The 20945-nt window shown below is 46.1% G+C and overlaps 1 protein-coding gene across 1 annotated transcript; it reads right to left on the bottom strand.

Annotated features, from left to right (window-relative positions):
* Positions 1-239: 239 nt before the first annotated feature.
* On the bottom strand, positions 240-6883 carry LOC123190079 (thioredoxin-like 3-3). Its single transcript, XM_044602645.1, has 4 exons — positions 6567-6883; positions 1672-1876; positions 1344-1369; positions 240-701 (listed from the first exon to the last, which is right to left on the bottom strand). The coding sequence occupies exons 2-4, from the start codon at positions 1831-1833 to the stop codon at positions 482-484; spliced, it is 408 nt and encodes a 135-aa protein (XP_044458580.1). The 5' UTR covers positions 1834-1876; positions 6567-6883; the 3' UTR covers positions 240-481.
* Positions 6884-20945: the final 14062 nt, after the last annotated feature.

The raw sequence follows: 20945 nt of genomic DNA on the forward strand, positions 1-20945 counted from the left end.
GACAAAGCTTCAAGGATCAGCCAGCCTTTCCTTTGCTGTGTTCATTGGTGTTTATCATTTGGCAGCAATTGTACGCCTAACAACAACAATGTCCAATCGTGCAATCACTAGTCACCGCTGACTGAGTGTGTGCTCAGTGCCCCGGTCTTTGAATAGCTGCGAGTGAAAATGCTCCTCTTCAGTAGCACCCAGATTTGCAGGCAGCGCATGTTTATAGATACCAGAACAACCCACTTCCATCACTAGCAGCATTAGTTGCTGATGTATTACAGTCATGGTTCAATTACAGTGTAAAATGCTTTGCGAGTAAATAATGAAAAATAATGGCTTCTGCCTGGGAGAGAAACTAGCAACACGCTAATCAGTTTAACATTGCCCTTCCTTTCCACATCAAACAAGACTTCAGAAAAAGGATAAATCCGAGGTACAGTGCATAACTAAGTACATGAAAACAGCAGCACTGCAAGCCAAAGCCTAGAAATCACGAATGCAACCACAACCGATCCCGTAGCCTCTCTTCCCCTGCACCAAACATCTCATCCACCCTTTCTCCATCCCGGTAAAAATGGAAGGTCGGGGTGTATTGTATGTTCTGAGTTGTTTCGGGGCATTCATCAACATGGGCATAGACGAAAGTAAGATTCTTGAATTCGTTGCTGAATTTGTAGAAGGGTGGAAGAATCTGATTGCAAACACCGCACCTGGGTAATCGACAGGGATGAGTCGAGTTAATCACATTATGAGGAATGTATTCTCACTAACGAACAGTAGTGATAGGCAGACCGCTAAGCTATGCAACATACTAGTACGTATTATACAGCATGTAATGAAACAAACTTTAGATACACAGCTAGTAGTAGATAACTTGGACCATGTACAATGCAAGGTGCTCATAATTAATAAACCAAATTTTCTTAAGCGTCAGTGCTTATTTCTACAGAAGAGGTGCCTAAGTAAGCGCCTGTTCTATACAAATAAGCACCGGTGCTTAAATAAAAAACCAGCCATTTTCACAAGCACCCTGTAAGCACCTTGCATTGTACATATGCAGATTTCACCACTTTAGGACATAAAGCTTGCATTGGAAAAGCTTAGCTCATATGAATCTCAATAATTAGCTGTGTGTGTTGTATACTCTCCACATACATCCTAAAATGGCTGCAGAATTACATAAGATAGACATAGTACTGCAACAACTGATTATTACTCAATTGGGAAGAATAGTATCAAGTCATCAAGCAGTCAAAAGATTGATGCACAATCTTTAGTAGTTGCTAGTAGTTACAGTATAAGGTTCTCAATGCAAGAAGAAACAAAAGGTACATAGCAAGAAGGTTACATACCATGAGGCGCCATAGTTGATCACGGCCTGCAATGGAACAAAGCCAAAGAGTTCAATCAAAACAAACTTCCAGGTGACAAATTTCCATGGATTCGAAAGATCATCGATACTCTAGTAACAAATCTACTTTTTAAGGCTCATGCCTGTTTACCTTTCGTGCTCATTTTCTGGATATCATGTGGCAGAAAAGAAACATGGTTTTACTATCTCAGTATCGTATCTGCCAGTGCCAGTTAAACCGAGGTAGTCCGGCATGCATATCAGTATTTTCACCATGTGTGCTATTAAATAAAAAAGCGAAGGCGCGTAGAGGTAACATCTACACTTACTGAAGACTTGGAGGATTTGAGGGAATCAAGCATCTGTCTCAACTGCGGGTCGCTGCCAGCGCATCGCACGCTGCCATGGGAGCCACCTGGAAGGGGCAGTCCGGTGCCCTCCAAACCTGTCTTCCTGGCTTCCTCCTTCCCGTTGCCTGCCTCGGCGCTCATACCACCCGCCAGGTTTCTTCTGCGGCTATAATCCCTCAAAAGCCTGCAGTTGGAGCAAGGATTTAGGATTACAGTATACAAAACCCTTATAAATCCTGGCAATTAAGGGCAGTTCCTCCACTAGAACGAGGAAGAGATCACGGATGCCACACCGCTTGCAACCGATCTCACCAGTCAGGGGCAGACCAACCAACTGGGTGAGCGAGCAATATATAGCTCATAGGCATAACATTGGATTGTTGCTTCTCAAAATGACTAACAGAAAATTTACGTTCTCAGGTATCGAAAATTATGACAATCTCTTCAAGCATCAAAGTTTCGCATCAATTCTTTGCGTGGTCCCCACCCATCCCAAAACCTAGGGTTTAAAGGATTGCCCAAATGATGCAACAGAACATACAAGCAAGAAAAGAAGAAGGAAGAAACCTTATCTAGCAGCTGTGTCACTGCTCCACCAGGAGGGCGGCTTCGGAGGTGGAAGGGGTCTGGGAGGCGTCCTAGTGTCAGCGGCTTTTGGGCTCCATTATGTGGACTTCACCAATTTGTGAATTATGGACTTGGTGGATCAGAGCTCCACGGAGAAAGCGGGGGCTGTGGTAGCGTCACGCGATACGGGGAGGCGGTGGCGATCTCGACGGGAAAGCGGTGCAAGAGGGAGCGCGCGGCGGCCGGCGAGAGGCTTCGCGCGGCTGTGAGATCGACGGGAGGGGCTCCTCTCTCACACGGACTGAGGCTGCGTTTGGTTGAGCTGCAAATTCTGAAAAGGCTGCTGTGAGCTGTGAGAAAGCTGCTGTGAACTTCCAGCTGTGGAAAAGCTGGAAGCTGTTTGCTTGAAATAACTGTGAAATTGTAGATTTGGCTGTGAATTGTCTGTAATGCCCCTGGGCCATGAGTGAATATGTTTACATGCTAATTAAACCTTAAAGCAGTGATTTGTACATTGGTAGACAATAGAACAACCTTTTTGCAAAGGAAATTTGTGACAATGAAGATGATTCATAGCTAACACATACGCAATTCAACGACTATACTTTGATGTTACATATTACATATAAATAGATATTGACCCCATAATAATATTACAAAAGGCATGCACCATAGAAAATACATATGGTTCACATGATGATGGCCTCCATCAAGGCATCAACATAGCTAACCTATGTTGCTATCACGAGACAAGCATCAGCTATCCTACTATGAATAGTGTTCATGGTATCTTTGTTCTCTTCCTCTTCAGCTTTCATGACATCTCATTCTTTGTGTTTTTGTTTAATTTCTCTTCTTCCATGACACGGCCAAGACAATCACTGAAGCTGAAACCCAGGCAATTTTGGAAATGTTTTCGGCGAAAAATCTATCCAGTGGGATAAACCACTGATGCACCATACTGTCATTTATCAAGCAATTGTTCAGACTTATCTAAAAATCAACGAAATGTACGACTCCCTTCAGCTGGGCTTGAGGATGTTAATCAAAGGTTAGCTTGACAATTGATGAAACATGTCAATTACGCTGCAGTTTATAGTCAGGAAAAATATGACATGATTTTACTTTTACTTGTTCATTCAGGAGAGGAAAATGGGGTCTTCCAAAGATTGGATGACATAACGAGACAAGCATACAGAATAGCAAAGGCTTTGCTTGCCAAGTTGCCAGGCAGCGACTCATGGCTTTGCTAAATCTACAAGACGAAAGATAATCAATCTCGGTAGAAATGCAACAAGCAAGTGATATCAATAGAAAGAAGCTGCCCAGAACCGTTACTGACAAAGTCACCAGTGAATAATGAACACTGGTGATGAAATACAGCAAATGCAATGATTCAGAATAACACCAAGACGTTCAGTACAGAGTACTGCAAGGAATTTCAGATACTTCAGTTGCAGTAGTTGTCAAACAAAAATATCAGTCCACTAATCTTCAAAGTATACTAATTGTGACATTAGCATGACAGGGGAGCAACCGAAGCATGATATTAGATGAAACAGACTAAATTTTTGGTTGGGACTTTCAGCTTAAATTCCAAGGAAATACTGAGCAACACCATGGAAGGAAAGAAACCATTCGTTGATTTTTGAGGTTCACAAACAACAACAGCACAATGGAGACCTGATAGCCTTGCTGATGGCAACAGGATGGTAACATCAGACACAGCACTATTAGGAACATAACATGGCCCACATAGCAGGGGGCCGCCGTTGATGAGGGGAGGAACGGGCAAGAGGGAAGATGGAGGAGGAAGGAAGTACTAGGAGGGAGGAGGTCCGGTGCGCCGGAGCCGGAGCCGGCGGCCGGCCGGCCGGCCGGACCAGGGCCGCCGGGAACAGGAGAAGCAAGAGGAAGAGGGAGGAAGCTGTACCTGGGTGGAGGGTGGAGGTTCGCTGGCGCGGGCGGCGGCGGCCAATCCTAGCCTGCGTTTCCTGCCTTCCTGGGAGGCTCGATTCCTGTCGGTCGTGCGCGAGGGCGAAGCAGCTCATTCGTTTCTAGTGAAAAGACGGCGAACGGGTATTCACTTGCTAGTGGCATCCGGGGTAAATACTTCTCAATTTTAGAACCTGAAATCTAAAAAGCGGCCGGCCACTAAATAGACAGAACGAGCGGCCGGCTCCTGGCCGCTCGATCCTGACCCGAATCGCCACATCCGGGGTAAGTACAGCCATCAAGTGTGACTACATAAATAACAATCTCGCCGAGTGCTTCAACGCTTGGGTGCGAGATATCAAGGACTTGCCGATTGTTCAGCTAGCTGACAAGATTAGAGAGATGATTATGGAACTATTTAGAAAAAGAAGAATGATTGGAGAAAGATTTACAGGGATAATACTTCCATTTGTCATACACCAACTAAATGCAAAGACTCGAGGACTAGGTCATCTCAAGGCTAAAGCATCAGCTGATTGGAGTGGGGAAGTGAAAAATGCTAACAAAGAGGATGAAAGACATGTGGTCAAAACTCTCACACATGAGTGTACATGTCTGCAATGGCAGCACACGGGCAAGCCTTGCGACCATGCACTAGCCTTCATAAATGTCTTGCAAGCTCGCAACTTTGTTAACATGGAGGACTATGTACATGAGTACTACTCAGTTAGCAGATTTAGGGCAGCATATGAAGGTGTAATTGAGCCCCTTACAGACAAGAATCAATGGCTACACGTGGACACAGGCTTTGTGCTGCGTCCACCAATTCCAATAGGCAAGAAGAAAGGTGCTGGAAGAACAAGAAAACAGAGGATAAAGAGTTGGTGGGAAGGTGGATCAAGGAAAGGATCCTTGAACAAATGCAAAAAATGTGGGGAGGTAGGACATAGAGAAGCTGGGTGTCCTCAAAATGGAACAAAGAAAAGGTACATAGTAGTACTTGTTGCTATTTTCTATCTATAATACCATGGTCCTTTACATGAAAATAGTTCTAAATTGCTTCTTTTTGTAGGAAAAGTAGGGGAAAAAGAATCCATCTCCATGGTTTGATGTTTCCGTTAGCAATGCCGTTCCATCTACACCAACCAAGAGCAAGAATGATGCCACTTGTAGCAGTCCTGGAGCTGTCACAAGAAGCCAAGCTGCAGCTCAAGCTAGTCCTGGACCTGTCACAAGGAGCCAAGCTGCTACCCCACCACCAAAACCTCCAGCAAAAGGAAAGAAGAAGAAAATGACACCTAAGAGGAAGAAATTAAGCGACCTCTGAGCTTGTTTGTGGCTGTGATGAACTTGGCTGTTAGTGGAGACTCACTTTTATTGTTGTGTATGTGAGATGCAAACTCACTTTTATTTGCTCTGTAAGTGAGGTAGAGACTCACTTTTATTTCCTATGTATGTGAGGTAAAGACTCACTTATTTTGCTGTCATGAAGTCCTGTAGAACATGGCTGAATTATTCTCTATGCTATCATTGAATCATTGTGACCCTATATTATTTCCAGTCTGTTTGTGTGGAAGCCTATTGATTACAGCAAAATCATGTCACTTTTTTTTTCTGAAACATAGCACACAGCTTTAGAAAATCATGTCATTTCTTATTTGGCCAAAATATTTTGTGGAGCATGTTTGAAAATTCGGACAAGGTACAGAGATGTGCCTTTCAAACAGAGGGGTACTTTTGTCTATTCCTATTTCTATATGTTAGTTATATACTAACAAAGTTGTTAACAATGCCAAACGGGGGTACCAGCAACAAGTAGACAGAACTGGGGGGGGGGGGGTTCAGAGAAAGGCAAACGAACAGAGGGGCTTAAGATCAAAGGCGCGTGAGCTGGGGGGGTTAAAATCGATTCTCCCGGGCAAAAGAAGGATGAAAAACAAAGTGTCAAGATAAAAAATATGTTGTATTTCATTCAGGTTCTCCTAGGTTGGCTTGCGTGATTCAACAGCAGAACAAGAATACGATGAGCTACGGCATCACGTGCGCTTGGTTTTCATTTACTTGGAACCAACCAAATTCTTAATTAGTTGCCATCATCGGACGGACACTTGCTCAAGCATGTGACCTCATTTGCCATGAATACCCCGCTCGAAGTGGAACGAGACTGAGTGCGCACGCTTCGATCAATCGATCGGCAGAATGCTATATGGAAAGCGGGGGAAACACGGGTTCCCACCTCGTTTAGGTGGAGAGGCTGTCGGGGCGACAACTGACAGTTTAGGGGCGGATCTAGATGGCGCGCACCGGCACGCCCGGAAATCGCGGAGGCTCGGCGGGGCTCAGCTAATCACTGGGCGGAAACAAGCTCGTACCTCGGAAACCGGCGGCCGGGGACCGCTGACGGGGCGGAGGCAGCAGGAACGCGGCGCCCCGACGAGCGAAAGGGGGGGACGGCGGGGACGCGCCGTGAGGGGCCGGGCCGGGGGTGCTTGGAGGAGGCGGCACGGGACGGGGGCGTCGGCGGCGGCCGTGGGGCGGGCGGACGGCGAGGGGAGATTCCGAGCTGCTGCGGTGGGGAAGGCGGGTTGGTAGGTCGGGTCGGGTCAGCAGGAGGAGGGAGGAAGAGGGAACAAAGGCAAGGGAAAGAGATGGACGATGCTTCTCTCTTCTAGGAGTATTTTTTTTTTCTCGGCTCCGCACCCAGCACTGGCACACTTGAAGGGGCAGAGGACAAGTCCACCCTCAGTCGAACGTTGCGACGCCCCGTGTACGTCGGAGTACTCCCTCCGATTCTTTTTTGTCTGCGCCTAAGAGCAGACCCGGATACCAAGAGGTGGGCTCGCTGCATGCTATATGGACAGAAATGCCCCTCTGCGCATGCGCGTGGACGGGAGGAGCAAAGCAGCAATAAATGCCCCCATGCAACCCATTGGCTCTCCGCCCGCATTCTCCTCTCTCTGCATGTTGCATGGCTGTCTATCTCTCTCTCTCACACGACGTGCATGCCGTGACGCTGGCCTATGAGCAGCTCGAGTAGAGATAGCAATCTTCTCTTCAAAAGAGATGTGATCTTCCACAGATTTTTGCTTCGATCAAAACTGTATAGCGCCAACAATTCAAGTTCCCTCCTAAACGCAACACAGCGCAATTTCACTTCCCTCCTAAACAAGCAGAGCGCCATGAAGTAGCCTCGAAAATTTGCTTCGAAAATTAGCTTACCGGCCGCCAGCGCCATGGATTTGCAGTTCCCTCCAAAACCAAAAAATCATGTCTATAAATCAAGCTCCATGGAAAGACCAGCCTACACACCTCTCCTTAGTCCGTATGCTTTTCCCTGCATCAGCACGAGCATATTTCAAACAGAACAACTAGCTAGCAGCACAAGTCAAACTAAACAACTGGTTTCACATAGGTTCACGTCAAACAAAACAACTAGTAGCAAGATCATCACATTGGTTTAACTAGCAAAAGTTCTTCAACTCCAGCATCGCACCTGCATGGTTCAAACTCCACAAGGCTGATCATCACTCATGAAACTCCGGCAGATAAATTTTCATGAACTCACGCTTTGTCGTTTCATCCGGCACAGAGAATTGCTCCGGCAGTGGCAAAGATTCTTCCTCCGGCATCGAGTCAGGAGCATAAAGAAGAGATGCATCAATGTCGCCGGCCTCTTCACCCTCCGTGCCGGCCAGCAACTCCTCGTCGTTTGTCGTCTCGTTGCTGCTTTCTGGGTCAACTTTGCCATTGTCCACGAGCGCGCGCACCTGGTCATTGCCGTCTCCTGCCACTATCTTGACAGCGCCGTGCATGCTGCCGTCGCGCTCCAGTGCGTGCACGCTGCTGTCCGCGAGCAAGCGTCCCCATCGCGCACACCTTGGGCAGTTTGTGTTGCCTCGTCCATGGCCACCACACAAAGAGCACGGGAAGCCAGGTGTGTAACCGTAACAGTTGGACATTAGATCTGCATCATCGGAAAATGATGCACTCACCTCCGGCGAGTGTACTTTTGCATGCATGCCGCCGTCGCTGGCGACGCCCTCCGCAAACGCATGGCCTCCCGAAGCGAGCGCCGGGAGGACGACGTCGCCCTCCTCCGCGACCACCTGGACGCCGAGCGGGTGGATGACGCCGTCCGCGAGCGCGCCATCGCCCTGTTGGATGCCGCCCTCCACGGACACGCCGTGAGGCAGCTGGAGGACGCCGTCCGCGAGCGCGCAATCGCCCTGCAGGACGCCGCCCTCCACGGACACGCCGTGAGGCAGCTGGAGGACGCCGTCCGCGAGTGCGCAATCGCCCTGCAGGACGCCGCCTGTCGTGGGAACGCCGTCGCGCGAGTGGTCGACGCCGTTCTTGAGTGCTCCGTCGTCCTTCTGGACGGCGCCCTCTGCGGGAATGCCGTAGTGCGGATGGACGTCGCCGTCGTCAAGCGCGCCGTCGTCCGGGGCGCTGCAGTCAGCGAGCATGCTGTCCTCCGCAAGCAGGCTATCAAGCACGAGCTCGCTGTCTTCTACAGGCTGGCTGTCTTCCCACAAGTAGCTAGACTCCATGAGGTTGAGCTTGAGAGGGAGGAGAAGAAGATGGAGTAGAAGGCGAGTAGATAGGAGGAGGACGCATGCGTGCTGGCGTACTGTACGAGGAAGAAAAAGGAGGCGAGCTAGCTGGCTTAATTAATGCGAGAGAAGGAGGCGAAGCGAAGGAGGAGGGGTATTCCAGGAAAGAATGGGTGGCTGAACCGAACGCGCAGATCATTCCGGATTTTTCGGGAAAAAGTTATACGCAGACTAAATGGGATCGGAGGGAGTACGTACGACCACGAGACGGTCAGTCTTTAGCACACACAGCACTGGAAACTGGAAGGAAAGCGAAGCCAGAACTGAACTGGAGTCTCCGGTTTCACTCGCTGGCAAAGCGGCAACCGCCGAGCGATCGGCGCGGCGTGCCTGCCGGGATCTCTGCTGGATCCCCTCTGCCTTTCAACTGCGAACTGCAAGGCTACTCCCTCGTCCGGGGAGCTTGGTGTTGAATGGAGTTGGGGTCTTAGTTGACCCGTGGCTTGGGGAATGGTTTTAATTCGAGGTGAGTTGCTGCAGTTTCTGATAATTTGCCAATCAATCGGGTATTGAAAACTGTTCTGCCCCTTTTTTTGCCAGAGGGCCCGATTGCTTGGCATGGCACTTGGCGCAGAATGGATGTGTTTTCGGTGAAATCCGCGTGCCATACGGACTGAAACTATCAGTTAGGAAAAATGATATATAGAAGACCGAATGGGAAGGTAGATCGTGTGTCAACCCGGTTTGGAAATGTGTATGGAATACGAGAATTTCTCGAACGGCAGAGGCCATTGCATCGCGAGCTGTGCATGGTATATTATTGAAAGACAACGAAAATAAATATGTGGACTCCTATCACATTGTCTAGTGTGTGTTCGAATATGGCAAGCGTTGAATCTGGTGGGAAATGCTCATATAACTTTCTTAGTTGACCGTGTTTGTTATCAGAGGTGTGCATTGCTGGGAGTTGGCACCTATGGTGAAAAGTAATAGGCCAATTCATATCAAACCTATGCATGTCCCTCTGTGTAAAACAAGATCATGAAAGAGCATCATCGGCAAACTCGGAGCCGAGGGAAGATCCTCGATAGCTAGCAGATATCGATTGTATAAGCCATCGTGGGGCACGATGAAGATCAATGTAGATGTTATGTTCAGCAGGTAATGCAGATTGTGTGACATGCGTGGTGACTCATTGTTTACTCCGGAATCCTGTAACACTCCTTGTGACGTTGCAACATACGAAAGAGAACCTTCCCAATCCAGACTATGGTAGATGGCGCAAGAGAAATAGGTGGGACGAAGACAACGATGGGGAGTGCGAGGAACCGACCACAACTGCCCATAAAACCTAGCGACCACCTCATCATCTCCCACCCAACGTGAAGATGTATTCACATAAAACCGTTTCTTGGGACCACCCGGACGGACGGTGAGGATTGAACCAACAAGCTAAAGAGACCGATAGGTGGGACCGAAGAACAAGCCGACGGTGGGGAATTTGAAATATTGGCCACGTCAGCTCCCGACCATGTGGGCCGGGCCGAGGACCCCTAAGATTATCAACCAGTGGGCTACATTCGTCAGGCCAAGGAGAGCCAAGATGGAAGATTCCAAAGACTTGGCGTGTACTCCAAGACTTAGAGGTTTGTCTTCGTCATGTCTAGATGTAACTGACATATATATGTGTAAACCTCAGGCACCCCCGGTATCTATATAAGCCGATGGGTGAGGAACGTAGACGACAATATTTATACATACACGATCTCTTGGTAGATTAACTAGTAACTTGTACACCCTTCAAATCAATACAATCAAAGCAGGACGTAGCGTATTATCTCTTCGAGTGAGCCCGAACCTGGGTAAATCATGTGTCATTGATATCATCGTGCCAAGGCTACCAGCTCAGGGCCCCCTTCCTGAGATCTGCTGGATTTGACTTCATCGCCCCTTTTGTGGAATGGATGAGTCCATTGATCATTTGCTTATGAAATGCTCTCTAGCTAGAATGCTTTAGAACATCATCTCAAATGTGCCTTTGATATCCTTGATATCCATGATAATATTGATGCCCTTCTTGACAATTGGATCCACAAATTCCACTCAGATGATAAACACTTGGGGTTTGCTGGAAGAACACTTGGGGTTTGCTTGGGATCCACAAATTCCACTCAAATGCCCTTCTTAACCCGTTTCTAATCTTCCAGATAGTTCAACTGTGAGGCATAGTTGTATAATATCAACTGCCACTTCTAAAGTTTGTTTGCTCTTTTCCCTCCCTAAAGTCCTTGTTCTTTCTTTTAGGCCAAACTACTCTCTTTCTTAAAACTAATTGTATCCTTCTATGATTTTTTTATTTCTTCTATCAGGTAACTCCACTACTAGAATATTTCTTTCTTGGAAGGGATTTTTCTTCTCTCTTCTATTTTTCTTCATTCTTTCTTATGGTTACCCTGCTCCTAGATTCTTTTTTCTTCCTTGCATTCAATTTTGTTGTCGTTTATATTTATATTTTGTGCATTTCTTCTTTCTGCAACAATGCTAGAAGATCCCGTGTCATATGGGGACTAGGGAAGGATTATACAGAGGCTTGGGTCTGTCCTTTTTCTGCTTTTGGACAACACAAATCCAATGATTTATTTTCATTGTATAAGAAACTTGATCTTGTATGTTTCCAACTTTTTCATTTCTCATATGAGGAAAAACCACATCTAGAATTATTCCTTCCTTATGTTAAAATATATCATCACCATCATCATCATCATCATCATTATTATTTTATCTTTCTTTATGTATAATCTAGTTTACAGTTTCTTTGTTCGCTAATCTTTTTTAGTATTTTATTATATTCTTTTTGTTCGGCGGTGGTTTGATGTTGCAATCATGTGTGAAGGAAATATGCTATAGAGGCAATAATAAAGTTGTTATTTTATATTTCCTTATATCATGATAAATGTTCATTATTCATGCTAGAATTGTATTAAATGGAAACTTGATACATGTGTGAATACATAGACAAAACACTGTGTCCCTAGTATGCCTCTACTAGACTAGCTCGTTAATAAAAGATGGTTAAGTTTCCTAGCCATAGACATGTGTTGTCATTTGATGAACGGGATCACGTCATTAGGAGAATGATGTGATGGACAAGACCCATCCGCTAACTTAGCATAATGATCGTTAAGTTTTACTGCTATTGCTTTCTTGATGACTTATACATATTCCTTTGACTATGAGATTATGCAACTCCCGAATACCGGAGGAACACCTTGTGTGCTATCAAACGTCACAACGTAACCGGGTGATTATAAAGATGCTCTACAGGTGTCACCGAAGGTGTTTGTTGGGTTGGCATAGATCGAGATTAGGATTTGTCACTCAGAGTATCGGAGAGGTATCTTTGGGCCCTCTCGGTAATGCACATCATGATAAGCCTTGCAAGCAATGTGACTAATGAGTTAGTTACGGGATGATGCATTACGGAATGAGTAAAGAGACTTGCCGGTAACGATATTTAACTAGGTATGAAGATACCGATGATCGAATCTCGGTCAAGTAACATACCGATGACAAAGGGAATGACGTATGTTGTCATTACGGTTTGACCGACAAAGATCTTCATAGAATATGTAGGAACCAATATGAGCATCCAAGTTCCGTTGTTGGTTATTGACCGAAGATGTGTCTCGGTCATGTCTACATAGTTCTCAAACCCGTAGGATCCGCATGTGTAACGTTCGATGACGATTTATATTATGAGTTATGTGTTTTGGTGACGGAAGATTGTTCGGAGTCCTGGATGAGATCACGGACATGACGAGGAGTCTCGAAATGGTCGAGAGGTAAAGATTGATATATTGGATGATAGTATTCGGACACCGGAAGTGTTTCGGAATGTATCGGGTACGTATCGGAGTACCGGGGGGATTACCGGAACCCCCCGGGGGAAGATATGGGCCATAGGAGGGAGGCAAGGCAGCCCACAAGCCCCCCCCCCAAGGGAGGAGTCTGAATTGGACTATGGGAGGGGGCGGCGCCCCCCCTTCCTTCTCCTTCTCCCTCTCCTTCCCCCTTTCCCCCTCCGATAAAAGGAGGGGAGCGAATTGGACTAGGAGCCCAAGTGGAACTCCTCCCACTTGGGGTGCCCCTAGGGCGGCCTCCTCCCCTCTCCCTCCTTTATATACGGGGGTGGGGGAGCCTCTAAGACACACAAATTGTTCTTAGCCGTGTGCGGTGCCCCCTCCACCGTTTACTCCTCCGGTCATATTGTCGTAGTGCTTAGGCGAAGCCCTGCGCGGATCACTTCATCATCACCGTCACCACGCTGTCATGCTGACGAAACTCTCCCTTGACACTTTGTTGGATCAAGAGTTCGAGGGACGTCATCGAGTTGAACGTGTGCTAAACTCGGAGGTGCCGTACGTTCGGTGCATGATCGGTTGGATTGAGAAGACGTTCGACTACATCAACCACGTTACGCTAATGCTTCCGCTTTCGATCTACGATGGTACGTGGACACACTCTCCCCCTCTTGTTGCTATGCATCTCTAGATAGATCTTGCATGATCGTAGGAAATTTTTTGAAATTGCATGCTACATTCCCCAACAGTGGCATCCGAGCCAGGTCTATGCGTAGATGATATGCACAAGTAGAACACAAAGAGTTGTGGACGATGATAGTAATACTGCTTACCACCAACGTCTTACTTTGATTCAGCGGTATTGTTGGATGAAGCGGCCCAGACCAACCTTACATGACCACGTTCATGAGACTGGTTCCACCGACAGACATGCAACTTGTTTTGCATAAAGGTGGCTGGCGGGTGTCTGTTTCTCCAACTTTAGTTGAATCAAATTTGACTAGGGCCGGTCCTTGTTGAAGGTTAAAACAACAAACTTGACGAAACAACGTTGTGGTTTTCATGCGTAGGTAAGAACGGTTCTTACTAGAAGCCCGTAGCATCCACATAAAACTTGCAACAACAAAGTAGAGGACGTCTAACTTGGTTTTGCAGGGCATGTTGTGATGTGATATGGTCAAGACGACACCGTATTGAAGGAAATATGCCCTAGAGGCAATAATAAAGTTGTTATTTATATTTCCTTATATCATGATAAATGTTTATTATTCATGCTAGAATTGTATTAACAGGAAACTTAGTACATGTGTGAATACATAGACAAACAGAGTGTCACTAGTATGCCTCTACTTGACTAGCTCGTTGAATCAAAGATGGTTAACTTTCCTAGCCATAGACATGAGTTGTCATTTGATTAATGGGATCACATCATTAGAGAATGATGTGATTGACTTGACCCATTCCATTAGCTTAGCACTTGATCGTTTAGTATATTGCTATTGCTTTCTTCATGACTTATACATGTTCCTATGAGTATGAGATTATGCAACTCCCGAATACCGGAGGAACACTTTGTGTGCTACCAAACGTCACAATGTAACTGGGTGATTATAAAGGTGCTCTACAGGTGTCTCCGATGGTACTTGTTGAGTTGGCATAGATCAAGATTAGGATTAGTCACTCCGATTGTCGAAGAGGTATCTCTGGGCCCTCTCGATAATGCACATCACTATAAGCCTTGCAAGCAATGTGACTAATGAGTTAGTTGTGGGATGATGCATTACGGAACGAGTAAAGAGACTTGCCGGTAACGAGATTGAACTAGGTATTGAGATACCGACGATCGAATCTCGGGCAAGTAACATAGCGATGACAAAGGGAACAACGTATGTTGTTATGCGGTTTGACCGATAAAGATCTTCGTAGAATATGTGGGAACCAATATGAGCATCTAGGTTCCGCTATTGGTTATTGACCGGAGATGAGTCTCAGTCATGTCTACATAGTTCTCAAACCCGTAGGGTCCGCACGCTTAACGTTTGGTGACGACCGGTATTATGAGTTTATGTGTTTTGATGTACTGAAGGTAGTTCAGAGTCCCGGATATGATCACGGACATGACGAGGAGTCTCGAAATGGTCGAGAATTAAAAATCGATATATTGGAAGCCTATGTTTGGACATCGGAATGGTTCCGGATGAGTTCGGGCATTTACCGGAGTACCGGGAGGTTACCGGACCCCCCCCCCCGGGAGTGTATGGGCCTTATTGGGCCTTAGTGGGAGAGAGGAGGAGGCGGCCTAGGAGGGGGCGCCCCCCGAAAGCCCAATCCGAATTGGGAGGGGGGCCGGCCCCCTTTCCTTCTTCCCTCTCTCCTCCTTCCTTCCTTCCTCTCCTACTTGGAAGGGGGGAATCCTACTCCCGGTGGGAGTAGGACTCCCCTAGGGTGCGCCATAGAGAGGGCCGGCCCTCCCCCTCCTCCACTCCTTTATATACGGGGGAAGGGGGCACCCCATAGACACATAAGTTGATCATTGATCTCTTAGCCGTGTGCGGTGCCCCCCTCCACCATAATCCACCTCAGTCATATCGTCATAGTGCTTAGGCGAAGCCCTGCGCCGGTAACTTCATCATCACCGTCATCATGCCGTCGTGCTGACGAAGCTCTCCCTCGACACTCTGCTGGATCGTGAGTTTGTGGGACGTCACCGAGCCGAACGTGTGCAGATCGCGGAGGTGTCATACGTTTGGTACTAGGATCGGTTGATCATGAAGACGTACGACTACATCAACCACGTTGTCATAACGCTTCTGCTTACGGTCTACGAGGGTACGTGGACAACACTCTCCCCTCTTGTTGCTATGCATCACCATGATCTTGCATGTGCGTAGGATTTTTTTTGAAATTACTACGTTCCCCAACAGTGGCATCCGAGCCAGGTTTATGCGTAGATGTTATATGCACGAGTAGAACACAAGTGAGTTGTGGGCGATAATAGTCATACTGCTTACCAGCATGTCATACTTTGATTCGGCGGTATTGTTGGATGAAGCGGCCCGAACCGACATTACGCGTACGCTTACGCGAGACTGGTTCTACTAACGTGCTTCGCACACAGGTGGCTGGCCGGTGCCATTTTCTCCAACTTTAGTTGAATCGAGTGTGGCTACGCCCGGTCCTTGTTGAAGGTTAAAATAGCACATACTTGACGAAAAATCGTTGTGGTTTTGATGTGTAGTTAAGAACGGTTCTTGCTCAGCCCGTAGCCGCCACGTAAAACTTGCAACAACAAAGTAGAGGACGTCTAACTTGTTTTTGCAGGGCATGTTGTGATGTGATATGGTCAAGACATGATGCTAAATTTTATTGTATGAGATGATCATGTTTTGTAACGAAGTTATCGGCAACTGGCAGGAGCCATATGGTTGTCGCTTTATTGTATGCAATGCAATCGCGCTGTAATGCTTTACTTTATCACTAAGCGGTAGCGATAGTCGTAGAAGCAATAGTTGGCGAGACGACAACGATGCTACGATGGAGATAAAGGTGTCGCGCCGGTGACGATGGTGATCATGACGGTGCCTTGGAGATGGAGATCAAAGGCACAAGATGATGATGGCCATATCATATCACTTATATTGATTGCATGTGATGTTTATCCTTTATGCATCTTATTTTGCTTAGTTTGGCGGTAGCATTATTATAAGATGATCTCTCACTAAATTTCAAGGTACAAGTGTTCTCCCTGAGTATGCACCGTTGCGAAAGTTCCTCATGCCGAGACACCACGTGATGATTGGGTGTGATAAGCTCTACGTTCACATACAACGGGTGCAAGCCAGTTTTGCACATGCAGAATACTCGGGTTAAACTTTACGAGCCTAGCATATGCAGATATGGCCTCAGAACACTGAGACCGAAAGGTCGAGCGTAAATCATATAGTAGATATGATCAACATAGTGATATTCACCATTGAAACTACTCCATCTCATGTGATGTTCGGACATGGTTTAGTTGATTTGGATCACGTGATCACTTAGATGATTAGAGAGATGTCTATCTAAGTGGGAGTTCTTTAGTAATATGATTGATTGAACTTTAATTTATCATGAACTTAGTACCTGATAGTATTTGCATGTCTATGTTGTTGTAGATAGATGGCTCGTGCTGTTAATCCGTTGAATTTTAATGTGTTCCTAGAGAAAGCTAAGTTGAAAGATGATGGTAGCAACTACATGAACTGGGTCCGCAACTTGAGGATTATCCTCATTGATGCACAGAAGAATTACGTCCTGAAAGCACCGCTAGGTGCCAAACCCTCAACAGCAGCAACGCCAGATGTTATGAACGTCTGGCAGAGCAAAGCTGATGACTACTCGATAGTTCAATATGCCATGCTTTACGGCTTAGAACCGAGACTTCAACGACATTTTGAACGTCATGGAGCATATGAGATGTTCTAGGAGTTGAAGTTAATATTTCAAGCAAATGCCCGGATTGAGAGATATGAAGTCTCCAATAAGTTCTACAGCTGCAAGATGGAGGAGAATAGTTCTATCCGTGAGCATATACTCAAAATGTCTGGTATAACAATCACTTGATTCAAATGGGAGTTAATCTTCCTGATGATAGTGTCATTGACAGAATTCTTCAATCACGGCCACCAAGCTACAAGAGCTTCGTGATGAACTATAACATGCAAGGGATGATAAGACAATTCCCGAGCTCTTCGCAATGCTAAAGGCTGCGGAGGTAGAAATCAAGAAGGAGCATCAAGTGTTGATGGTCAACAAGACCACCAGATTCAAGAAAAAGGGTAAAGGGAAGAAGGCGAACTTCAAAAAGAACGGCAAGCAAGTTGTTGCTCAAGTGAAGAAGCCAAAATCTGGACCTAAGCCTAAGACTGAGTGCTTCTACTGCAAAGGGACTGGTCACTGGAAGTGGAACTTGAAGGAAATATGCCCTAGAGGCAATAATAAAGTTATTATTTATTTCCTTATATCATGATAAATGTTTATTATTCATGCTAGAATTGTATTAACCTGAAACATAATACATGTGTGAATACATAGACAAACAGAGTGTCACTAGTATGCCTCTACTTGACTAGCTCGTTAATCAAAGATGGTTATGTTTCCTAACCATAGACATGAGTTGTCATTTGATTAACGGGATCACATCATTAGGAGAATGATGTGATTGACTTGACCCATTCCGTTAGCTTAGCACACGATCGTTTAGTATGTTGCTATTGCTTTCTTCATGACTTATACATGTTCCTATGACTATGAGATTATGCAACTCCCGTTTACCCGTGGAACACTTTGTGTGCTACCAAACGTCACAACGTAAATGGGTGAGTATAAAGGTGCTCTACAGGTGCCTCTGAAGGTACTTGTTGGGTTGGCGTATTTCGATATTAGGATTTGTCACTCCGATTGTCGGAGAGGTATCTCTGGGCCCTCTCGGTAATGCACATCACCTAAGCCTTGCAAGCATTGCAACTAATGAGTTAGTTGCGGGATGATGTATTACGGAATGAGTAAAGAGACTTGCCGGTAACGAGATTGAACTAGGTATTGAGATACCGACGATCGAATCTCGGGCAAGTAACATACCGATGACAAAGGGAACAACGTATGTTGTTATGCGGTTTGACCGATAAAGATCTTCGTAGAATTTGTGGGAGCCAATATGAGCATCCAGGTTCCGCTATTGGTTATTGACCAGAGACGTGTCTCGGTCATGTTTACATAGTTCTCGAACCCGTAGGGTCCGCACGCTTAACATTTCGATGATAGTTATATTATGAGTTTATATGTTTTGATGTACCAAAGGTAGTTCAGAGTTCTGGATGAGATCGGGGACATGACAAGGAGTCTCGAAATGGTCGAGACGTAAAGATCGATATCTTGGACGACTATATTCGGACATCGGAAAGGTTCTGAGTGATTCGGGTATTTTTCGGAGTATCGGAGAATTACGGGAATTCGCTGGGGAGTATATGGGCCTTATTGGGCTTTAGGGGAAAGAGAGAGGAGAGGTTGGGCGCCCCCCAAGGCCTAGTCCGAATTGGACTAGGGGGAGGGGCTGCACCCCCTCCTTCCTTCTCTTCTCTCCCCTTTCCTTGACTCCTACTCCTACTACTTGGAAGGGGGGGAATCCTACTCCCGGTGGGAGTAGGGCTCCTCCTAGGGCGCGCCATAGAGAGGGCCGCCCTCCCCCCTCCACTCCTTTATATACGGGGAGGGGGCACCCCTTGGAGACATAACAATTGATCTGTTGATCTTTTAGCCGTGTGCGGTGCCTCCTCCACCATAGTCCACCTCGATAATATCGTAGCGGTGCTTAGGCGAAGCCCTGCATCAGTAGAAAATCATCATTGTCACCATGCCGTCGTGTTGACGAAACTCTCCCTCAACACTCGGCTGGATCGGAGTTCGAGGGACGTCATCGGGCTGAACGTGTGCTGAACTCGGAGGTGTCGTGCGTTCGGTACTTGATCGGTCGGATCGTGAAGACGTACGACTACATCAACCGCATTGTGCTAACGCTTCCGCTTTCGACCTACGAGGGTACGTGGACAACACTCTCCCCTCTCGTTGCTATGCATCACCATGATCTTGCATGTGTGTAGGAATTTTTTTGAAATTACTACGTTCCCCAACAGTGGCATCCGAGCCTGGTTTTATGCGTAGATGTCATATGCACGAGTAGAACACAAGTGAGTTGTGGGCGATATAAGTCATACTGCTTACTAGCATGTCATACTTTGGTTCAGCGATATTGTTGGATGAAGCGGCCCGGACCGACATTATGCGTACGCTTACGCGAGACTGGTTCTACCGACGTGCTTTGCACATAGGTGGCTAGCGGGTGTCAGTTTCTCCAACTTTAGTTGAACCGAGTGTGGCTACACCCGGTCCTTACGAAGGTTAAAACAACACCAACTTGACAAACTATCGTTGTGGTTTTGATGCGTAGGTAAGAACGGTTCTTGCTAAGCCCGTAGCAGCCACGTAAAATTTGCAACAACAAAGTAGAGGACGTCTAACTTGTTTTTGCAGGGCATGTTGTGATGTGATATGGTCAAGATATGATGCTAAATTTTATTGTATGAGATGATCATGTTTTGTAACCAATTTATCGGCAACTGGCAGGAGCCATATGGTTGTCGCTTTATTGTATGCAATGCAATCGCCCTGTAATGCTTTACTTTATCACTAAGCGGTAGTGATAGTCATAGAAGCATAAGATTGGCGAGACGACAACGATGCTACGATGGACATCAAGGTGTCGCGCCGGTGACGATGGTGATCATGACGGTGCTTCAGAGATGGAGATCACAAGCACAAGATGATGATGGCCATATCATATCACTTATATTGATTGCATGCGATGTTTATCTTTTATGCATCTTATCTTGCTTTGATTGATGGTAGCATTATAAGATGATCTCTCACTAAATTTCAAGATAAAAAGTGTTCTCCCTGAGTATGCACCATTGCCAAAGTTTGTCGTGCCCAAAAACCACATGATGATCGGGTGTGATAAGCTCTACGTCCATCTACAATGGGTGCAAGCCAGTTTTGCACACGCAGAATACTCGGGTTAAACTTGACGAGCCTAGCATATGCAGATATGGCCTCGGAACACTGAGACCAAAAGGTCGAGTGTGAATCATATAGTAGATATGATGAACATAATGATGTTCACCATTGAAAGCTACTCCATTTCACGTGATGATCGGTTATGGTTTAGTTGATTTGGATCACGTGATCACTTAGAGGATTAGAGGGATGTCTATCTAAGTGGGAGTTCTTAAGTAATATGATTAACTGAACTTAAATTTATCATGAACTTAGTCCTGGTAGTATTAGCATATCTATGTTGTAGATCAATAGCTCGCGATATTGCTCCCCGTTTATTTTGATATGTTCCTAGAGAAAAATTATGTTGAAAGATGTTAATAGCAATGATGCGGATTTGGTCCGTGATCTGAGGTTTATCCTCTTTGCTGCACAGAAGAATTATGTCCTTGATGCACCACTAGGTGACAGACCTATTGCAGGAGCAGATGCAGACGTTATGAACGTTTGGCTAGCTCAATATGATGACTACTTGATAGTTTAGTGCACCATGCTTTACGGCTTAGAACCGGGACTTCAATGATGTTTTGAACGTCATGGAGCATATGAGATGTTCCAGGAGTTGAAGTTAATATTTCAAGCAAATACCCGAGTTGAGAGATATGAAGTCTCCAACAAGTTCTATAGCTAAAAGATGGAGGAGAATAGCTCAAGCAGTGAGCATGTGCTCAGATTGTCTGGGTACTAA

The sequence above is a fragment of the Triticum aestivum genome, chromosome 2A, assembly GCF_018294505.1.
Source record: "Triticum aestivum cultivar Chinese Spring chromosome 2A, IWGSC CS RefSeq v2.1, whole genome shotgun sequence".
Lineage (NCBI taxonomy): Eukaryota > Viridiplantae > Streptophyta > Magnoliopsida > Poales > Poaceae > Triticum > Triticum aestivum.